Source organism: Mercenaria mercenaria, chromosome 9, assembly GCF_021730395.1.
Source record: "Mercenaria mercenaria strain notata chromosome 9, MADL_Memer_1, whole genome shotgun sequence".
Lineage (NCBI taxonomy): Eukaryota > Metazoa > Mollusca > Bivalvia > Venerida > Veneridae > Mercenaria > Mercenaria mercenaria.
Genome location: NC_069369.1, coordinates 46,297,595 through 46,316,080, shown reverse-complemented (window position 1 = coordinate 46,316,080; position 18,486 = coordinate 46,297,595). Strand labels below are relative to the sequence as shown.

The window sequence follows — 18,486 nt, the reverse complement described above, 5'->3', positions numbered from 1 at the left end:
AATTTATCTATACACGAAGAGCAATTTTACGAAGTAGGAAAATGAAAATTCAATGAAGGAAAAATAAAACACCACCTTGCATTTACTGAAATTCTTTCAATACTTACATAAAAAATTGTTACGGAAACGCCATTTTCAAAAGCTCATACTTATAATGCATTTCTCATCTTTTCAGGACTACACCTACAGGATATTTAACGTATTCCTAAGGAATCGCATCCACATGTTAAAAGTCCCCATTACTGATGCGTCAATCATTAGACAGTCTCACAGAGTTTCAACAAGATCCAAATGTGTTTGCCTGCTGGCAGAGGAATGGATTTGTGGCCAGTGATGCACATCTTTCAGCAGAAATATTAACAATGTTTCGTTCCGTAAATGTTTATTAATACTTACTTGATTCTTCAAAAGACAAAAGGTATTTTGCTCCGGACTCAATGTCAAACTTGAATGCAGTTGTCTCCCTTACATTATAGAACATTCCAGCAGAACAAAATATACAAAACGAAGTTTGATTACAAGTAGCTTCTGCAAACAAAAATAACACAAGACATTTGTTTTTTTTTAATTTATTTTTGGACAAAATAAATAACAAAACAGGTAAAAGATGTGTATAAAATACAAATAGTCTCTGAATAATTCTGCTTTACAAGCAGAGTATGAAAAATCTTCAATCAGCCTTCAAATTTATTAATTCTTAAGTATTTCATTTTTGAATATTATAAAGCACGTGTTACATCAGAAATGTTATCTGTACTGATAATACAGTCATACTTTGGAATAAGAATGATGTAAACATTGTAATGACAAATGCCTCAGCCCAAAAATGCACTTTCTCTAAAAAAGGTAACAAGACACGAAAATCATAACAAAATGTACATGTCCACTTCTTGTTGATTTTGTATACTAGCTTTCATTTGAATTGGATGGAAACTGTTGGAGTGCTCAAACTACAGATGTAGTTGTGATATTTCAAAGTCCAAATGTGAAAACTGTAGAGTAGAGTACACAAGAAAATGTGATGACTAGATGGACTTACAGTTCAAACACTGGGTCTTGTGTCCTCCTGGGTCTTCATGACTGTGAGCATAAAAATTTCTTATTTGCTTAATTATGTAATACCACTGGTTAAATTACAGAACTGCTTCCATTTAAAATACTTATACTATGCACATATTTTGCTAAACTACACATATTTTATGATTAAATTTGAACTTTAAACATAGCAAATTCCTATTGAATGTATTTAATTTGGCTGCATATAAAGTCTGTGTAACTATGTTAAACACATTTCACAATTTAATGGCATACTGTAAAGAAACTGTCACTTGTCAAATAACTGCCAGTTTATTTCAGTGATAGTACAAATTTGTGCTTGCAATGTTAGTTTTTGTCTTATGTTGGGCAGTATATGTTTATTGTTTTGTTGTTTTGTAAATGTGATTAAAAGTACAGTTGAAACTCGGTATCTCGAATTCCAAGGGATGGAGCATTCTAATTCCTGATAACCAAAATTATACTTAAAATGATTTCTTGTGCTTGTGTTTTTGTGAAGAACTTGAAAATGTCTTCGAGATAACTAGAATTTTGAGAAAAGCAAGTTCGAGATATCGAGATTCCACTGTATATACTCGTTGCAATTATTTTTAATTGCCTGAAGAGCAAAAGCTGCAATTCTGGTCCTTTGTCTTCTAGGTATTTTAATAGGGCTAAGATATAAAACAATACAAAATGATAAAGTAACAAAACAACATATATACTACAGATTATGAAAAGCAGCTATACAATGATAGCACATCAATCAAGGATATGACATTCAAAAATTGATTTAAGTACAAATGAAATGACATTTGAAAAAATAAACAGAATTAAGCTGTTCCATGAGAAAACCAACATAGTGGCTTTGCGACCAGCATGGATCCAGACCAGCCTGCGCATCCGCGCAGTCTGGTCAGGATCCATGCTGTTCGCTTTCAAAGCCTATAGCAATTAGAGAAACCGTTAGCGAACAGCATGGATCCTGACCAGACTGCGCGGATGCGCAGGCTGGTCTGGATCCATGCTGGTCGCAAAGCCACTATGTTGGTTTTCCTATGGCATGGCTCAGATGATTGTACTGCTTTTCAACATTATGAAAAACAAGGGGCAGTTGGCACAACGTTCAGCTAGTACTTGGAATCAATTTCAGTAATATTTCTTTTTAGAACTTCCACACAGTGCAAGCAGCCAAGCATAATGGTAGTCTCATTTAACAGTGACATAGATGGTTATGTTGTCAACTAAAAAACGTTTCATTGTACTTTAACAGTCATGTTAGCACTACAAATGCTGCAAAATTCGTATTATTATTGTCATATGTTCAGAAGCTGTAACTACCAATAAAACATAAGGAAAATTCTTTTGTGTTGTATATTATCTACTACTCTGACACTTGTACCAAGAAACTAAATGTTCATGTAACAGATCTTACGTAAATCTTACATAAACGCAAAGCCTTAATAATGATTTTGAGTTTTAAAAAATGCTTTGAGCACGTGTTATGACACTTAAATGCATCCATTAATGTGCTTTTTACCAGGTATTTATCCTGATGTTGTATATCACCCTTGTAATTAATCAGTGTTCTGAGCTAGCTTGTGTAAGATTGGTGAGTCTTTTAAATCATTTATAAGATGGCCAAAGGAAGGCTTTCACAGGTACTATATTCTGCAACCACTGCTTTACACTCCACAGACACTTCTATAAAAGCACTATTCTAATCCTGCTTGGGCTTGGAGAGGCCTTTATACCATTTGTAAGATTGCCATAGGGAGGCTAATACAGGAAAACTGATTGGCAGGAACAATGGAATGTATATTGCAAACCTGAAATATATATATATACATAGGTGATTGTAAAGTTACTTTTTTGTTTCTTTTAGATTTCTTATATGCTTGTTTTATTTCTATTTAATAATATACATAAAACTCAATGACAAGATGAACTTTTATACATCATCACTATAATATTCTGTGTCAATATTCTTGATATACCTGCATATTTAGAGTTGATATTGATTTAAGTTGTAAGATTCTAGAAATGTAGGATATTATATATGAGCAGCGCCATGAGAAAACCAACATAGTGCATCTGCGACCAGCATGTATCCAGACTGTTCGCTAATGGTTTTTCTAATTGCAATAGGGTTTGAAAGTGAACAGTGTGGATCCTGACCAGACTGCGCAGATGCGCAGGCTGGTCTGGATCAATGCTGGTTGCAAATGCACTATGTTGGTTTTCTCATGGCGCGGCTCATATAATGTATAACAACCACTTACTTTTGATCCTCTGGGAAATACAACAACTCAAGGAGAGAAGGATCAAAAAATGCTTTCTCTGAAAACAGAACAAGATGAAATAATACTTTACACTTTAGTGACAGTACTCCATAAAATCATGAGAGCTGTAATTAAAGGAAGGCACTAACACTTTTTTATTTTCATTTCAAATCATAATGACATGTCCCCATGTTGGAAATTAAAGTACACTATTTTGAAATCAGTTACTTTTTTAGGCATGTAATTTCATTGCTTTTGCAAAAAACTAAAATGGAAAATTTCCTTATTCATCAGGATTCAGTATATCATGAAAAGGTACAATTTTAGGGTGACATTCCAGCTTGTGTTGCTTGAGCAAAATCCCATTATTTAAGGCATGGGAGGGCATCCTAAGGTGAAATCACGACCTTCAATCAGCATCCTAGCAGGAAGGAGTTCTACACCTGAAGCAAGACTTCAAACCTGCAGCAGTGAGGGGCAAGAAACCTTTACCACTTGGCCATGGAAGCCCATAGAAACACTGGTACTCACAATTCATAAAGAATAAGGCCAAAAGTAAGTATGTGAGGAAGATAGGTATGACTATTGCTCTTGCACCTCATACACATTAACTTATGTTCTTAATTCAACACCTGTCAAACATGCTTATCTATAAAAGGGGTATAACTCTTACAAACAATATGTGTATTTCTTCTGTTTATTTAATAGAATACAACCTTTCAGTTTTTAGTTCACAGTAATTTATTTTAGCTCAATTGTGATGAAAACTAGAAGCTTATTTGAATCACTTGAGTCTGCTAACCAGTACTGGTTTCATATGAGATCACCACTCCCTTCAAAACAGATTACCAACAAAGATGGGTTCTCAAAAATAAAACTTTATGAGAAAATTGTGTTGCGCCCTTTATAGATAAATGCTATGTTAGACACATTGTACCTGTTATATGTTTAAGTGCCTGCTTAAATTGTATGTCAATTTTAATCAAATCACATGCTACAGGTAAATTAACATACTTAAAGCATGTTTGTTTTCACAGTTACAGTACGATATTTAATGCTACAGTTTGTAAAGAGCTTGGATTGCTTTGATATTTGACATCTCAGACAACTATTGTAACACACACGATGGTACATGTAAATGACATCACAACCACTCTACTAGAATTCATACTATGATTCCTTGACACAATTACATTACACAGCAAATGGTCACTAGCAGTTTCATGACAAGTTTAATAAATGAATGAAAAGAGAGACAGAAATTAGAAAGTAAAGAATTACCTGAAGCCTGTATTGCACTTTTGGAATGCTGATATGCTTCTAATAAATACCCATCTGATAAAAGTTGTAGAGATTCTTGCATTGAAGCTACAGCCTTATGTACCTGTAACATAAAATATAAATAAACAAGACCTGTTTGTAAAACACAAGTCTCCCCCTACAACTAGAGTTGTCACAGAAGTGACGAATTATACCCCCACAATATGGCCTTGTCACAGATCTAAGCCAAAGTCAAAGCTGAACTTGTTGAGTGACCTTTGACCTACTGACCTCAAAATCAATACAGGTCATCTGCTGGTCATGATCAACCTTCCTGTTAAGTTTCATAATCCTCAGTCCAAGTGTTCTCAAGTTATTGTCCGGAAAATAGTTTAAATGTTCCGGGTCACTCTGACCTTTGGAACTGAAAATAAATAGGGGTCATCTGCTGGTCATGACCAACCTCACTATTAAGTTCCGTGATCCTAGTCCAAAGTGTTCTGAAGTTATTGTCTGAAAACCGTTTAAAATGTTCCGGGTCACTGTAACCTTGACCTGTGACCTACTGACTTAAAATTATAAGGGGTCATCTGCTGGTCATAACCAACCTCCCTATCGATTTTCATGATCCTAGGCCCAAGCGTTCTCAAGTTATCATGCGGAAACTGTTTACATATTTCGTGTCATTCTGACCTTGACCTTTGACCTACTAACTTCAAAGTCAAAATTGACCTGAATTTTATCATGTTACACCTGTGTACAAAAATTATGATCCCTCAAGTTATCATACAGAAACCATTTAACTGTTCAGAGTCATTGTGACCTTGACCTTTGACCTACTGACCTCAAAGTCGAACTTGACCTGTATTTCATGATATTACACCTGTGTACCAAAATTTATGATCCTAGGCCCAAGCATTCTCAAGTTATCATCCGGAAACCGTTTTACTGTACAGGGTCACTGTAACCTTGACCTTTGTCCAACTGACCCCAAAGTCGAATTTGACCTGCATTTTATCATGTTACACCTGTGTACAAAAAATTATGATCTTAGACCCAAGCGTTCTCAAGTTATCATCCGGAAATCGTTTAACTGTTTCGAGTCACTGTGACCTTGACCTTTGACCTACTGACCCCAAAGTCGAACTTGACCTGTATTTTCTGATGTTACACCTGTGTACCAAAAATTATTTAAATCGGTCAAGCCTTTCATGAGTTATCATCCGGAAACCATGAAAACCAACAGACCTACAGACAAGCTCACTCCTATATACCCCCCGAAACTTCATTTTGTGGGGGTATAATGATATGTTCAAGGCAAGTAATTATGTACTTTTGTATCCTGTGACCATGACCTTTGACCAAATGACCTCAAAAAATACAAGAAACATCTTCCGAGTACAAGTAACCATCCTAAGAAGACTGACATTCACAGCATTCTTTGATTGCTGAGTGGAAACAGTTTTCAGTTTAGAGGTCGCCATAACTCTGACCTTTGACCTATCGATCCCCAAAAGAATATGGATCATCTACTGACCATAAGCAATCATCTTATAAATACTGAAGACTGTAGGGTAAAGCATTCTTTCACTATTGAGCAGAAACAAATTGAAGTCTCCAGGTCAGAGAGACCTAGACCTTTTATCTACTCTCCCCGAAAACAGTAGGGGTCATCTAATGATGTAAAATTGTGGATAAAGGACAATAGACACTGCCTCATCCACCTATACTAACAGCTCATCTTGATCCTTCAACTAAATACTAAATACTGAATTATTATGACCAACAATTGACTTACAAGTTTTTGAAATGCTGCGTTACAATAACATTAACAAATTTTTTAAGTTTCCTGGTTTGTTTTTAGACTTGCTAACACACCTACTAACTCACCTCATTTCCTATATCATCATTGATCACTATATTACTGATTTTGCCAAGAAGTTGAGCCAAGGATTTCAATGTGGCTGAAGATGTGGCAAGATTTTCTACACATCTACTTCTTAACCAACTGTCCAGCTCCTGTATGTAAATACAACATAGTTAGAAATATAGAGTCTTGTTTTATTTTTGCTGCTTTATCTTCATAAATATTGGTGGGCATTTTCGTAGTTGCCTCAATCAATCATATTCAATGAAATTAAATCCTAACAAACACATCAAATTTCTAATCACTTATCTTCAAAAGTTGAAATCTTCATAAAAATAACTTATTTCACAGTAAACTTCATGTTTGCGTTCAGGGCTTCTTGTAACACTAACAATTTGAAGCAACTTTTCCACTTCCAAGTAAAACAGATTTAGAACTAGAGCTGCTTTTGAGAAAAGTGCATGTCTCCCACAACTGCGTAATCATCTGAATAGTAAGTCTGTCTTTATATATATATTTAGTGAGTCTAGATGGACTTGTATGAATGGTTCTGTAATTTTTAGTCATGCGAGTCTTGATGGACTTGTATGAATGGTTCCGTAATTTTTGGTCAAGGGCCATAATTCCGAAGTGCCTGGGCCGATTTGGCTAGTTATCGAACTTGGCCAAGGAGTTATTGGCAAGCGCATTTTGTTCAAGTTTGGTGAAGATTGGATGAGAAATGTTCGACTTAAGAGTTCAGACAAGCTTTGTGACAGACAGACTGGAGTAAATCAATATGTCTCCCACACCACTGTGTGGTGGGAGACATAATAACTTAAACATTAAAGACAATTACTTGCAATTGTCAATTTTTTTTTTTTTTTAAATGTTGTTCAACAACTATTTTCCAATCAGCAAGACTGTCTTTTTTTCTAATGTGATGACTCACAAATACTAACCCACTCTGTGACAGCTTCTTTGTCTACTGGCAGAAAGTCTACATCACCAATCTGAAACAGAAAATGTCCCTTAAGAACAAAGCTTCATAAAAACCAAGTAAATGTTCATTCAAAATCAGTCAATACATGTACCATACCAGAAGAATCACACTGATGTTATTATGTAACAAAATTACTGTCTGTACATCACTATTAATTCAATTTTAGTAGAGTTCTTTCATGTGAGGAAGCCATCCAGCTGGTTTATTTAAGGTCAGTAGTTCTAGTCAGGTACCTGTCTACACTAGAAATAATGGCTGGGGTCTTCCTCTCCCACAACAACATATATATATATAAGACCTACAACCAGTGTGACTTAAAACCGAAAACAACAACAACAACACCAAACTTACTTGAGCATGAAGGTTTAATAACAACCTTAGCTGAGACAAAAACACTTCCATCACTTGCGCCATATTGAGTGAACTCTTCACAGGCAGTGTAGCACTTGCTTGGGGTGGAGCAATATTGTAGATATGTATACCACCCCATTGTGGACTGAGGAAGGAGTTGCTTGCCAACTTCTGTCCTGAAAAAAATGTACAAAACTTCTTATTACTGTCTCTTAAAGGACTCTTGATGACAAGAACAGGAAAGAAATTCACTAGGAGGTACCATTTTCTTTGAGTAGGAAGGGAGGGATGTTTGTGAAATATTGAAAATATGCAAGTTGGCAGTATATAAAATGATATAGGATACTGAAAGTGATCAGTGGTCTAATGAACAAGATGACAGGTAACTATAATAACAGTTCCCTGGAGGTGACTATAGAGGTGTTGATCATCTAACAGGTAAAAGAACCGGGGTAAACTTCTGGAAATAGAGCATTTTCTGTACCTTACTCTTTCCTCCAAAACCTTCATTGACTAACATGCTTTAGGTGGAGCTGTCTATACAGGCAACTAGTGGATAAATTAACATAAATACAAACACAGCTGAAGGCAGGCAAACAAGAAATATGTCTCTCCAAACTTAAGGTAGTTCTGCACATTCAGATTCTTTTCTACCTTACAGAATTCGATTAAACCCTGATTTTTTAAACTTCAGAATATGCTTAGAAAATTAGGCAAATAAAAAAGATAGGGTTATGTGTTTAACTTTTTGGTAGACTAATTTAAAAAATTTGGACCTCACACAAGTTCTCATAGTTAGGTTGATATTAAGACATTATTTGGGATTTTTTAACGTCTTCATTTTAACATGATATTTTATTTCTAGAAAGATAGTGACAATGCCATTCTAATAAATTTACTCATGGACTGCCATTAATTCATATAAAAATCTCATTTCCATGTACTGAGTCTAGGCTTTATTCTACATTTTCCGGATATATGTGATTACGCTATTTCTTCTAGTTAATCAAAAGTGCAGAACTACCTTGAACTTAGACTGAACATTAAAGATATGACACCAGCCAACTTGAAGCTGAATGTCATTCTTCAATGAGTAGAACTAGCTAGGTGGATCAATGACACTGACACTTGAATGTACCTATAACCACTTTTCTCATATCACCTAATGACTGTGCAGCATAGGCTACTGTAAGATAGATTTGCCTGCAAAGCTGTTTTAATGCAATAAAAATTTGTTGATTTTAATAAGGGTATACTAATTTTTTTTGATTAAATTTCATTGACTGGCAAAATCAAGAAATCCACTAATATAATAAATTTAAATGTAGTCTCACTAAGAATATTAACTTACCATTGTCACCTTTTATATAGAGTGGGTACTGGTCTTTACTTGGAACATATACTAGAAAGTTCAGCTCAGGATTAGTTGATGCTGGTGAACCTATAACATAAACAAACTCTATACTACAGCACAGTTAGTGAAATATTTCAATGTAATATACAATCATATTAATTCTTTATGTGATTAATATGAGCATGTTAAAAAATTAGGGACATCTTTTACCTAGGGTGGGGAAAATGCAAATAAAAATTAAAAATCCCATACACACAGGTGTTTGCATTTGTCCCCAGGATGTGTGTGTGCCAGAGCATATGAAAATCAAGATTCTTTTACCTAGTCAACTTGAAATTTTTGACATGATGCCTTAACATGTTCTTACAACCTCTGCAAAGACATCAATGAGAGTTCCCACCATTCATGTAAAAGATAAAATCTGAAACTACTGGTTATATTTTATATATTGATTTCATAAATCATAGATTACATGTAAAACAGTGGAGGTTCAGTTTTATAGAGATTTATTATAATTCAGGTAAGAAAAAACTATTTAGTTTTTGCAACTGAGATTTCATAAATCATAGATTACATGTAAACAGTGGAGGTTCAGTTCTATAGAGATTTATTATAATTCAGGTAAGAAAAAACATTTAGTTTTTTTGCAACTTAAGATATCAGTCATTTGTGGATCTTGTGTGTTTTTTCCTCAGGGCAGGCTTGTAAGAATATGCAGTAACACAGGATTAAAAAGTAAATAAAATCATAATGCTTCATAGTTGTTCATAGGTGATCTCAAAATACATTCCATCAAAACTGGCATACAAAAGTGCTATGTACGTAGGTTTAATCAAGCAAAAATCTGCACAAGTGGTATACGCTGCCTTGCAGGTTCACATGATGATGATATCTACCACAATATATATTAACGTTAAAACAGCATACCTAATTTAGCTTCTAATGGATTTATCATATGTGGTAGATCTTTACTTGTGAAGAAAAACTCATTATTTTCTTTCTTTGGTTTTGTTTGAAGTTTTGTGAAAAACAAAACCTGAAAAATATAAGAATAACAGATAAGAAATGCAAAATGTCTACAAAACTATAGAAATGAAAGCTTTTCAATTTGTACAAATGATGAGGATAAACAATTTGATATTTTAAAACAATTGTCAGAAATGTCCTACTAAAATGCATTTAAATTCTAAAAACGTATCTAAGTAAACATCACTATTGTGCAGAATTTCCCTAGCTGCTTTTGTTTACCTGTGACTTTATGTTGATATCAGTGAAGTTTGCCATCGTTTTCACAAACGGATCCAAGTATACTGTAAAATATAAAAAAAATTTAAACAATGATCCAGTTAACTCCAGAAATTTCTGCTTCACTAATAAGTTGAAATTTTAAGAAAATGTGAAATCTTATTCACTAATTTCAATAAAATAGTTCAGAAACAATGCAAAATTAGCTGAAATGGTCACCTCACTGATTAAATAAACATTACTATTTCTGGAGTCATTTATTAATAAGTTTACCAATGTATATTTCATACCATTTACAGCAGATTCTATATCCCAGTTCACATCAAGAATATCTGGTTTTGGATTGACCAAGGTCAAGGTCACATCGTAACCAGAGTGGAATCTTACCGATCGTAACATTTCTTTATCCGGCTGCAATAAAAATAATTCCAGCAACATTTATACAAATATACTCACTATAATTTCATATCTACTAATTAGCTATTGTACACTGTATACTCTTGTTATAACATCAGCAGAATTCTGCATGACTCTATACATGATATTAACAGAAAACAAATATGCACTGGTGCTATTCTAGCATAAAATGTGATAAATTGTGATTATGTTGACAAGTATTCATTTTCTTACAGACTTAATTATGCATAACAGGCCCATTTTACATTTAAGTTTTGCCATGGAATGTGCATATGTAAAATGGAGTGTTAACAGCATGTGGTCTTGCTAACACACATTTAACTCTTCTGAGTACTCCTTAAACCACAAAATCAGCAGTTATCATTGTTATGACATCACTTATATGCTAGATGGTTTGTTTGTTTGATATTTTTCAACAGTATTCCATGTATGAAATGATTTCATTGAAATCCTCGTCAGTGTTCTGTATTTACTTGTTCTCTAAAAGTAACTGACTACTTCCCCACATGAATCAAATGTGAAGAGCAATTCACGTACTAAAAAACTCTTGAGTTTATCAAAGAACTAACCCTGTCAGACGTGAGCTTCTGATTAACCCTATTCCAATCTGATGATCTATTAACTCATCAGACCTTATTACTTTTTTGAGATCCCTAACAAAAATTCCACTGCAAATAGACAGAACATAGCTCTACTCAATTTTTCATGCAGTTCTTTTAATGATAAAGCTTTTTCCTTGTTAGCTTAATGTCAATATCAATGTCATAACTACACTAAAATATATACTCTGCATTCTTTCAAAAATGTGTCAACTGAAGTCTTCATTTCAACTCTGAAACAGGAAATCTTAACAGTCCTACAATAACCGATAACTTTCCTTTCAATTACAGCTTCATTTACCTTACGATCTCTAGCCCCTCTGGCAGTATCAAACATTTTCAGAATAGTTGCTTCCCTGACCAGTGTTGTTTTCACTGTCTCTGCTATATCCCTTGAAAGAGCTTCCATGTCTGAAAGCACAAAATTCCTATGCAATATTGTCTTCTCTCATGGCAGTGTATGAGATGCATCTATAAACACTTACCATAGCCATTAAGTTGACAATTTGCATCAATATAAACCTGACCAATAAAAGTTGTGATTGCTTTCTGTGTTGAACTTTTTTTTAATCATTTAAGTCTATTTCAAGTTCTCAACTATATGGTAAAACTAGAAATGTGTCCATGGGACACAGATGCCCCCACTACATGACATTAAAATGACATTTTTTTCCCAGGTCAGGAGCCATAACTCCCTACAATACTGAATGAATCCGGACGCGAAACCCCAGGTGCACAACTGCACATGCTGACCAACATTCCTGTAACCTTTGGTGACTCTAGGTCAAATACTTTTGGAGCTACGCACAACACAACATTAAAATGACCAATTTTTAACTAAGTCAGGGGCCATAACTCCTACATGACTGAATGAATCCGGACGCGAAACCCCAGGTGCACAACTGCACATGCTGACCAACATTCCTGTAACCTTTGGTGACTCTAGGTCAAATACTTTTGGAGCTACGCACAACACAACATTAAAATGACCAATTTTTAACTAAGTCAGGGGCCATAACTCCTACACGACTGAATGAATCCGGACGCGAAACCCCAGGTGCACAACTGCACATGCTGACCAACATTCCTGTAAACTTTGGCGACTCTAGGTCAAATACTTTTGGAGCTACCATGAGTTTAACTGAGTCAGGGGCTATAACTCCTACAAGACTGAATGAATCCGGACGCGAAACCCCAGGTGCACAACTGCACATGCTGACCAACATTCCTGTAAACTTTGGTGACTCTAGGTCAAATACTTTTGGAGCTATGCACGACACAACATTAAAATGACCAATTTTTTACTAAGTCAGGGGCCATAACTCCTACATGACTGGATGAATCCGGACGCGAAACCCCAGGTGCACAACTACACATGCTGACCAACATTTCTGTAAAGTTCTGTGACTCTATGTCATATACTTTTGGAGCTAGGCGCGACACAACACTAAAATGACCAATGACCAATTTTTACAAAGTCAGGGGCCATAACTTCTACATGACTGAATGAATCCGGACGCGAAACCCCAGGTGCACAACTACACATGCTGACCAACATTCCTGTAAAGTTTTGTGACTCTACGTCAAATACTTTTGGAGCTAGGCGCGACACAACATTCTCGGAAGAACGGACAGACAGACAGACGGACGGACAAGGGCAAATCTATATCCCCCCCCCAAAGTGGGGGCATAAAAAGCAATAATTAGCAAAGACATCTCTGTATAAATGTATCTGACCAGAGAACTTTCAGTTTACCTTTAAAAATGGGCCTCATGGAAGACAAGTGCATTAAGAACATTTTGAAAAATATGTATGCTTACTGCACTTGAGAGGTTAATCCCCCTGACCAGTTGCCATCTGTTCTCATTCAAATCATGCAAGATCTTATGGTTCATGTGCAGCAACCATTGAACTTTTTTTAATACAATAGCAAATAAGTTCCAAGACAAAATAAGCCAAAATGAAATCTCAGTGAGTAAAGTAGCAATTTTTGTTCTTTGGAACTTAGATTATTTAAAATTCTGATATTACTGTAAGAGGAATCATGTTGAAACACCTGAACAACTAGGATGTTTTTAAGATATTTTTCTTGAGTTTAAACACATACATTTTTCACTAATAATATGCATTGCTTGCTATCTAGATTTCAAACTTACCTGTTGATGATGCAGGCATAAACAGAGTTCTATATAAACCCAGGGTTGGTTTCTTAAGATCTGGATAGTCACTGGTTGGTAACAATATGACTGAATACTCATTGGCCTTGCCTGGATACTCCCTTGCTAACTGTTTATCTATATCTGAAAAAATGGAAAACATCTTTTCTATTTTCCAAGTAGTTTTTCATCAGCAGTTTGTTAGTGCACAAAACCATTTAATACATAGAATCTTCTTATTGAAATAAACTACTGAAAACTTCTGCATGAATATTTACAGCACTCAGTAAAAAATATAGTATATGCACTGACAGATAACTATTTCAAAATAACATCAGATTTAAATGGCAAAAATGCAAAATAGTAATTTAGACGAGATTGAGCACGACTTTTGCATGACTTAGGGGAAAGACGTACCTTTATCAAAACCAAACTTCATATGTAAACATAAAACTCATCCCTTTCCTACATAAACACAATCAGATTATTAGCTCACCTGTCACGAAGTGACAAGGTGAGCTATTGTGACCACTTGATGTCCGTCGTCTGTCGTGTGTCGTCCGTCAACAATTTCTAAAAAAATCTTCTTCTTGAAAACCACTGGGCAGAATTACACCAAACTTCACAGGAATGATCCTTGGGTGGCCCCCTTTCAAAATTATTCAAGGAATTGAATTCCATGCAGAACTCTGGTTGCCATGGCAACCGAAAGGAAAAACTTTAAAAATCTTCTTGCCCAAAACCACAGAGCCTAGGGCTTTGATATCTGGTGTGTAGCATCATCTAGTGGTCCTCTACCAAAATTGTTCAAATTATCCCCCTAGGGTCAAATATGGCCCCTCCCCGGGGGGTCACATGGTTTATATAGACTTATATAGGGAAAACTTTGAAAATCTTCTTGTACCAAACCACATGGCCTAGGGCTTTGATATTTGGCATGCAGCATCATCTAGTGGTCCTCTACCAAGATTGTTCAAATTATCCCCCTAAGGTCAAATATGGCCCCGCCCCGGGGGTCCCAAGTTTTACATAAACATATAGGAAAAAAAGTTTAAAAATCTTCTTGTCTGAAACCACAACACTTAGACCTTTGTTATTTGGTTTGTAGTATTGTCTTATGGTCCTCAACCAAAATTGTTCAAATTGTACCCCTTGGGTGAAAAGAGGCCCTGCCCTGGGGGTCCCAAGTTTTATACAGACTTATATAGGAAAAAGCTTTAAAAATCTTCTTGTCTGAAGCCATATGACCTAGGCTTTTGATATTTGGTATGGTGCATTGTCTAGTAGTCCTCTACCAAAATTGTTCAAATTATGCCCCTGGGGTTAAAAGAGGCCCCGCCCTGGGGTCACTTAGTTATTATGTGAGTTATATAGGAAAAATACTTAAAATATCATCTGATCCTATTTCCAAGACTGTTTAATTATAATTACCTGATGACCCAAAGTAATATGATGTCACTTGACTGTGACCTTGACCTACTGACCTACTTCCTTGTTTTTTAAGATACAGCCTTGAAATTTTGATGACATACACAGTTTTGCACATAATCGTAAAACTGAATTTCATTGACCATGAATGTGACCTACTGACTTTCTTAATATTTTATCATCAGTTTGACATTTGAAACATTAGCTCATATCACTCAGGTGAGCGATCCAGGGTCATCAAGACCCTCTTGTATGTATACTACACCATTAATTTTTACTAGACTGCACAAGGTTTTAAATTTACCTTTTAGAGAAGAGCTGGATTTCAGAATCTGCTTTTCTCCACTGGATGCCTCTCTTGTAAAAGTTCTATAATGTGGTTTCACTTCTTGAGATTTTCTATCTTCTGAAAAATTTGAGACTATTTTGCTGTCATAACAAAGAATAGTCTTAAAAATTCCATGTACATATGTATGCCATATAATCGGAATTCATGTGAAATAGGTAACCTAGTACTATGTGCAGGGCTGTGAATACCAAATTGCAAAATCAGCTAAAAATGTTGACATGGTTGTCCAAATGACCATTATATATCTCTTGTATGTCCAGTGCAAAGCCCTTATGTGGGGTCTTATGGGGCAAAAACCCCTTAAGCTGTTGGTATTTCAGCATTTCTAAAATGATATACATGTTATTGATACATTAACTTTTGTTTCTGAAAGCTTCATCTTTACAAATTTTGTTACTGACCCTTATCATGTTAGTCGTCCAAGGATTGTAAAAACAACACAGTGTTGTAAGTTTCTGTCTTATATGACAGATGTTCATAATTACGTTAATCTTTAGCCTGCTAAATTTCTAAACTGGACCGGCCCATCATTCAATTTGGAAAATACTATTAATTAATTATTCGATGGGGTGTTCACTGAAAATTTACCAACTGAATAGAGAACAGTGCAGACCATGAATCATTGATCAGCCTGATCTTGGTTTGCACTGGTCAAAAAAGGCAGAATATTTTGCCGCCAGCACGGCTAAAGATTAATATTTCCTTTTTAAGTCTTTTTTCTGCAATGTATGTCTTTATGAATCAAATGAGTTTAGACCTAAAAAATCATTCACTTTAGCCTTTAGCACAGAAAGTATGTCCAAAACATGATTGCCCCATTTATGGTATGCATGAGTGAATGAAGCATTAGATGGTGTATAATACAAAGCTATAATTATCAGGAATGAATTACTATTTTCATGAAAAACGAACAGATTTTTTTGGTGAATATTAAAATCACAGAAATCCACAAAGAATTCACAGCTGTGGATGCGTTTAGAATTACAGGGAATTCATTTTCATATCATTCTTAAATAGCATGCATTCCCAAAGAAGAACAAAAATGATAATAACATCATACCTGTAGGTCAGGTTAATGAAGTATTTTTAATATCAGGGAAATTACATCAATGTTTTTTTAAAAAGCCTTTTAAAATCCAAGTTCTTGTGAGATACAATTTTTGCAAAATTACAAAAATGCTTCATCAGCAAAAATTAACCCTAACAATTATTTTTAATTTGACAGTTTTTTTTAAAAGGACTTCAATTACCTAATTTATCAAAGAGGTGTCTTGACAAGGCTGCTATGTCCGCCTCAGAAACTTTTTCCAGGAAGTTGATTACATTCACGTCAACAGTATACTTAATCTGTAAAAGACATTTCATTCTTTTGTTAGTTTTAAATCACAACAATTCAATCATTCAATATTACAACTTTCCAGCTTTTGCTGGTAAAGAATGATCCAAGGGGCTCATCTGGGGATTATTTCGGGTACAAGTGAGTACCTGGTTAAGCCCTTAACCTCCAGCAACCCAACACAGCAGGCAAATGGCAAAATGTTTTCTGCATGTTTCCACGAAAAACTGCAGTTGTACAGAATAGCAATACAGTCAATAAATATTACAAGATACACTTTCAAAAACTTCTTTATTTTGGAAGAACAAATATGCTATACTATTTTCAGCTCAAGTGACCCCTAATGGAGCCAAGTGCCCCTCAACTGAAAAAAAGCTGGGAGGGGACTTTATGAGAAGTTGTTTAAAGGTATTTGTACATTTATCTCTAGCAGCTCATAAAAGGGGCCAACCTGTCTGAACAAATATGGGACAGGACTTTACAATAATGCTAAAGACAAAGCTTGATGAATATTCCTCAAAGACGCTTCTTAAAGATTTCTTTTCTCTTTTAAGTTCTTGCGGCCCCTAAAACATGTCAAGTGGACTAATTTGAACAAATCTGGAAGAGGACCTTACAACGATGCCATAGACCAAGTTTGATGAAGATCTATTTATGAGAAGAAGTTGTTTGAAGGTTTCTCTATTTTAAGCTCGAGCAGCCCCCTTGTGCAATGAAGAAAATGTTCTATGTAATATACCTTTGTTTCTGCAAGGGCATCAATATCTGAGTAAGGTAAAGATACTCTATACACTTCTGTTGTTTTCCACCAGAGAGGTAGTCCAACCACTAAGCATACAAAACCTACTCCAACTGCAGCTAAAACATTTGTCTTTTTTTCTGAAAAAAAAAATAATCATAAAATTCAACCTATATAATATAGGTTATAACTGTATTACGCATATATATGCAGGTATTTTAGGCTAATGTAAGTTTTGAGAAACTAGTTTGCCATCACACTGCTCACACAAATGGTATTAAAGTGCTTCATATATATTACAGTAGAATCCCGCCTTAGAACCACCTCGAAATAAAGATCACTCCACTAAACTTGGCATTTTTTTATGAACAGGTTTTCCTTCTTTTTCCTACCTGTTGGTCAAATGTTATTATTTGCCAGCTTCGGATTGGTTGAAAAATGTGTAGGGAAACCCGTAGCATTCAATGAGACTTCAGCTGATTGGTTAAAAATGTGTTGCTTTGAATCATGAAAATATCCTTAAAATCTGGAAATGTAATGTTTTCTGTGCATTTTGAAGTATTTTATAGCTGCCTGGCTATATATTTAACTCTGAAATTAGCAAATTTGTGAAGTAAGTTGGAATTCACCACTAAATTCCATGCACAGTTGAGGGTGGTTGTCTTTGAATGGAAATAGAAAAAAAAATGGATCGGTCATGCCAATGTAAAAATGTTATTTTTTGGTGTCTGGAAGGCTATTTGACAGGGTAAATGGCACCTCATGTGTCAACAAAAGTTTTGACAGAGTCATTTCTTACAATGTTAGCCTATGGAAAAAGTAATAGCAGTGTCTGACCTGTTACCAAAACATTATTGTCGCGAATTCATATTACAATCTGATAAACGTTCAAATCTCTTAAAAACGCGATGGTTTTCTACTGCTTTTGTAACGAATCTTAAATGAAAAACTTAATTTTCTTCTTTCCGTCGAAATTAAAGCAAATATTAGAGTGAAAATATGCGGCAAATTGTCAAAAAGTAAACCCAACCGGCAATTTCTTGCTCTTTGTCGGCCATCTTTGTTGTTGTGATGCTATCCGCACG

General features: G+C 35.1%; 2 protein-coding genes across 2 annotated transcripts in view; one reads left to right on the top strand and one right to left on the bottom strand.

Annotated features, from left to right (window-relative positions):
- The window catches only part of LOC123547030 (uncharacterized), a 10,733-nt gene extending 10,173 nt beyond the window's left edge, over positions 1 to 560 (top strand). Inside the window, exon 7 of the mRNA XM_053551327.1 lies at positions 176 to 560. Coding sequence (XP_053407302.1) covers positions 176 to 334 — 159 coding nt within the window. The 3' untranslated portion in view covers positions 335 to 560. The remainder of the gene's footprint in view (positions 1 to 175) is intronic.
- LOC123547029 (GPI transamidase component PIG-S-like) lies at positions 554 to 18,486 on the bottom strand. Its single transcript, XM_045333773.2, has 16 exons — positions 18,432 to 18,486; positions 17,402 to 17,541; positions 16,577 to 16,673; positions 15,282 to 15,383; positions 13,550 to 13,693; positions 11,694 to 11,803; positions 10,667 to 10,787; positions 10,380 to 10,441; positions 10,059 to 10,167; positions 9,129 to 9,218; positions 7,778 to 7,953; positions 7,386 to 7,436; positions 6,468 to 6,596; positions 4,599 to 4,701; positions 3,318 to 3,375; positions 554 to 2,864 (listed from the first exon to the last, which is right to left on the bottom strand). Exons 1-16 carry the CDS (start codon positions 18,457 to 18,459, stop codon positions 2,756 to 2,758), a joined length of 1,629 nt encoding a protein of 542 aa, XP_045189708.2. The 5' UTR covers positions 18,460 to 18,486; the 3' UTR covers positions 554 to 2,755.

Bases quoted from the DNA above. Each gene is read 5' to 3' on its own strand.
- LOC123547029 (XM_045333773.2), bottom strand. From the start codon at position 18,459: ATGGCCGACAAAGAGCAAGAAATTGCCG. The intron at 4,702-6,467 runs GTGAGTTAGTAG...TTTATGTTACAG, and splicing joins ATGATGATATAGGAAATGAG to GTACATAAGGCTGTAGCTTC. The intron at 3,376-4,598 runs GTAATTCTTTAC...TTCTGTTTTCAG, and splicing joins AAGTGCAATACAGGCTTCAG to AGAAAGCATTTTTTGATCCT.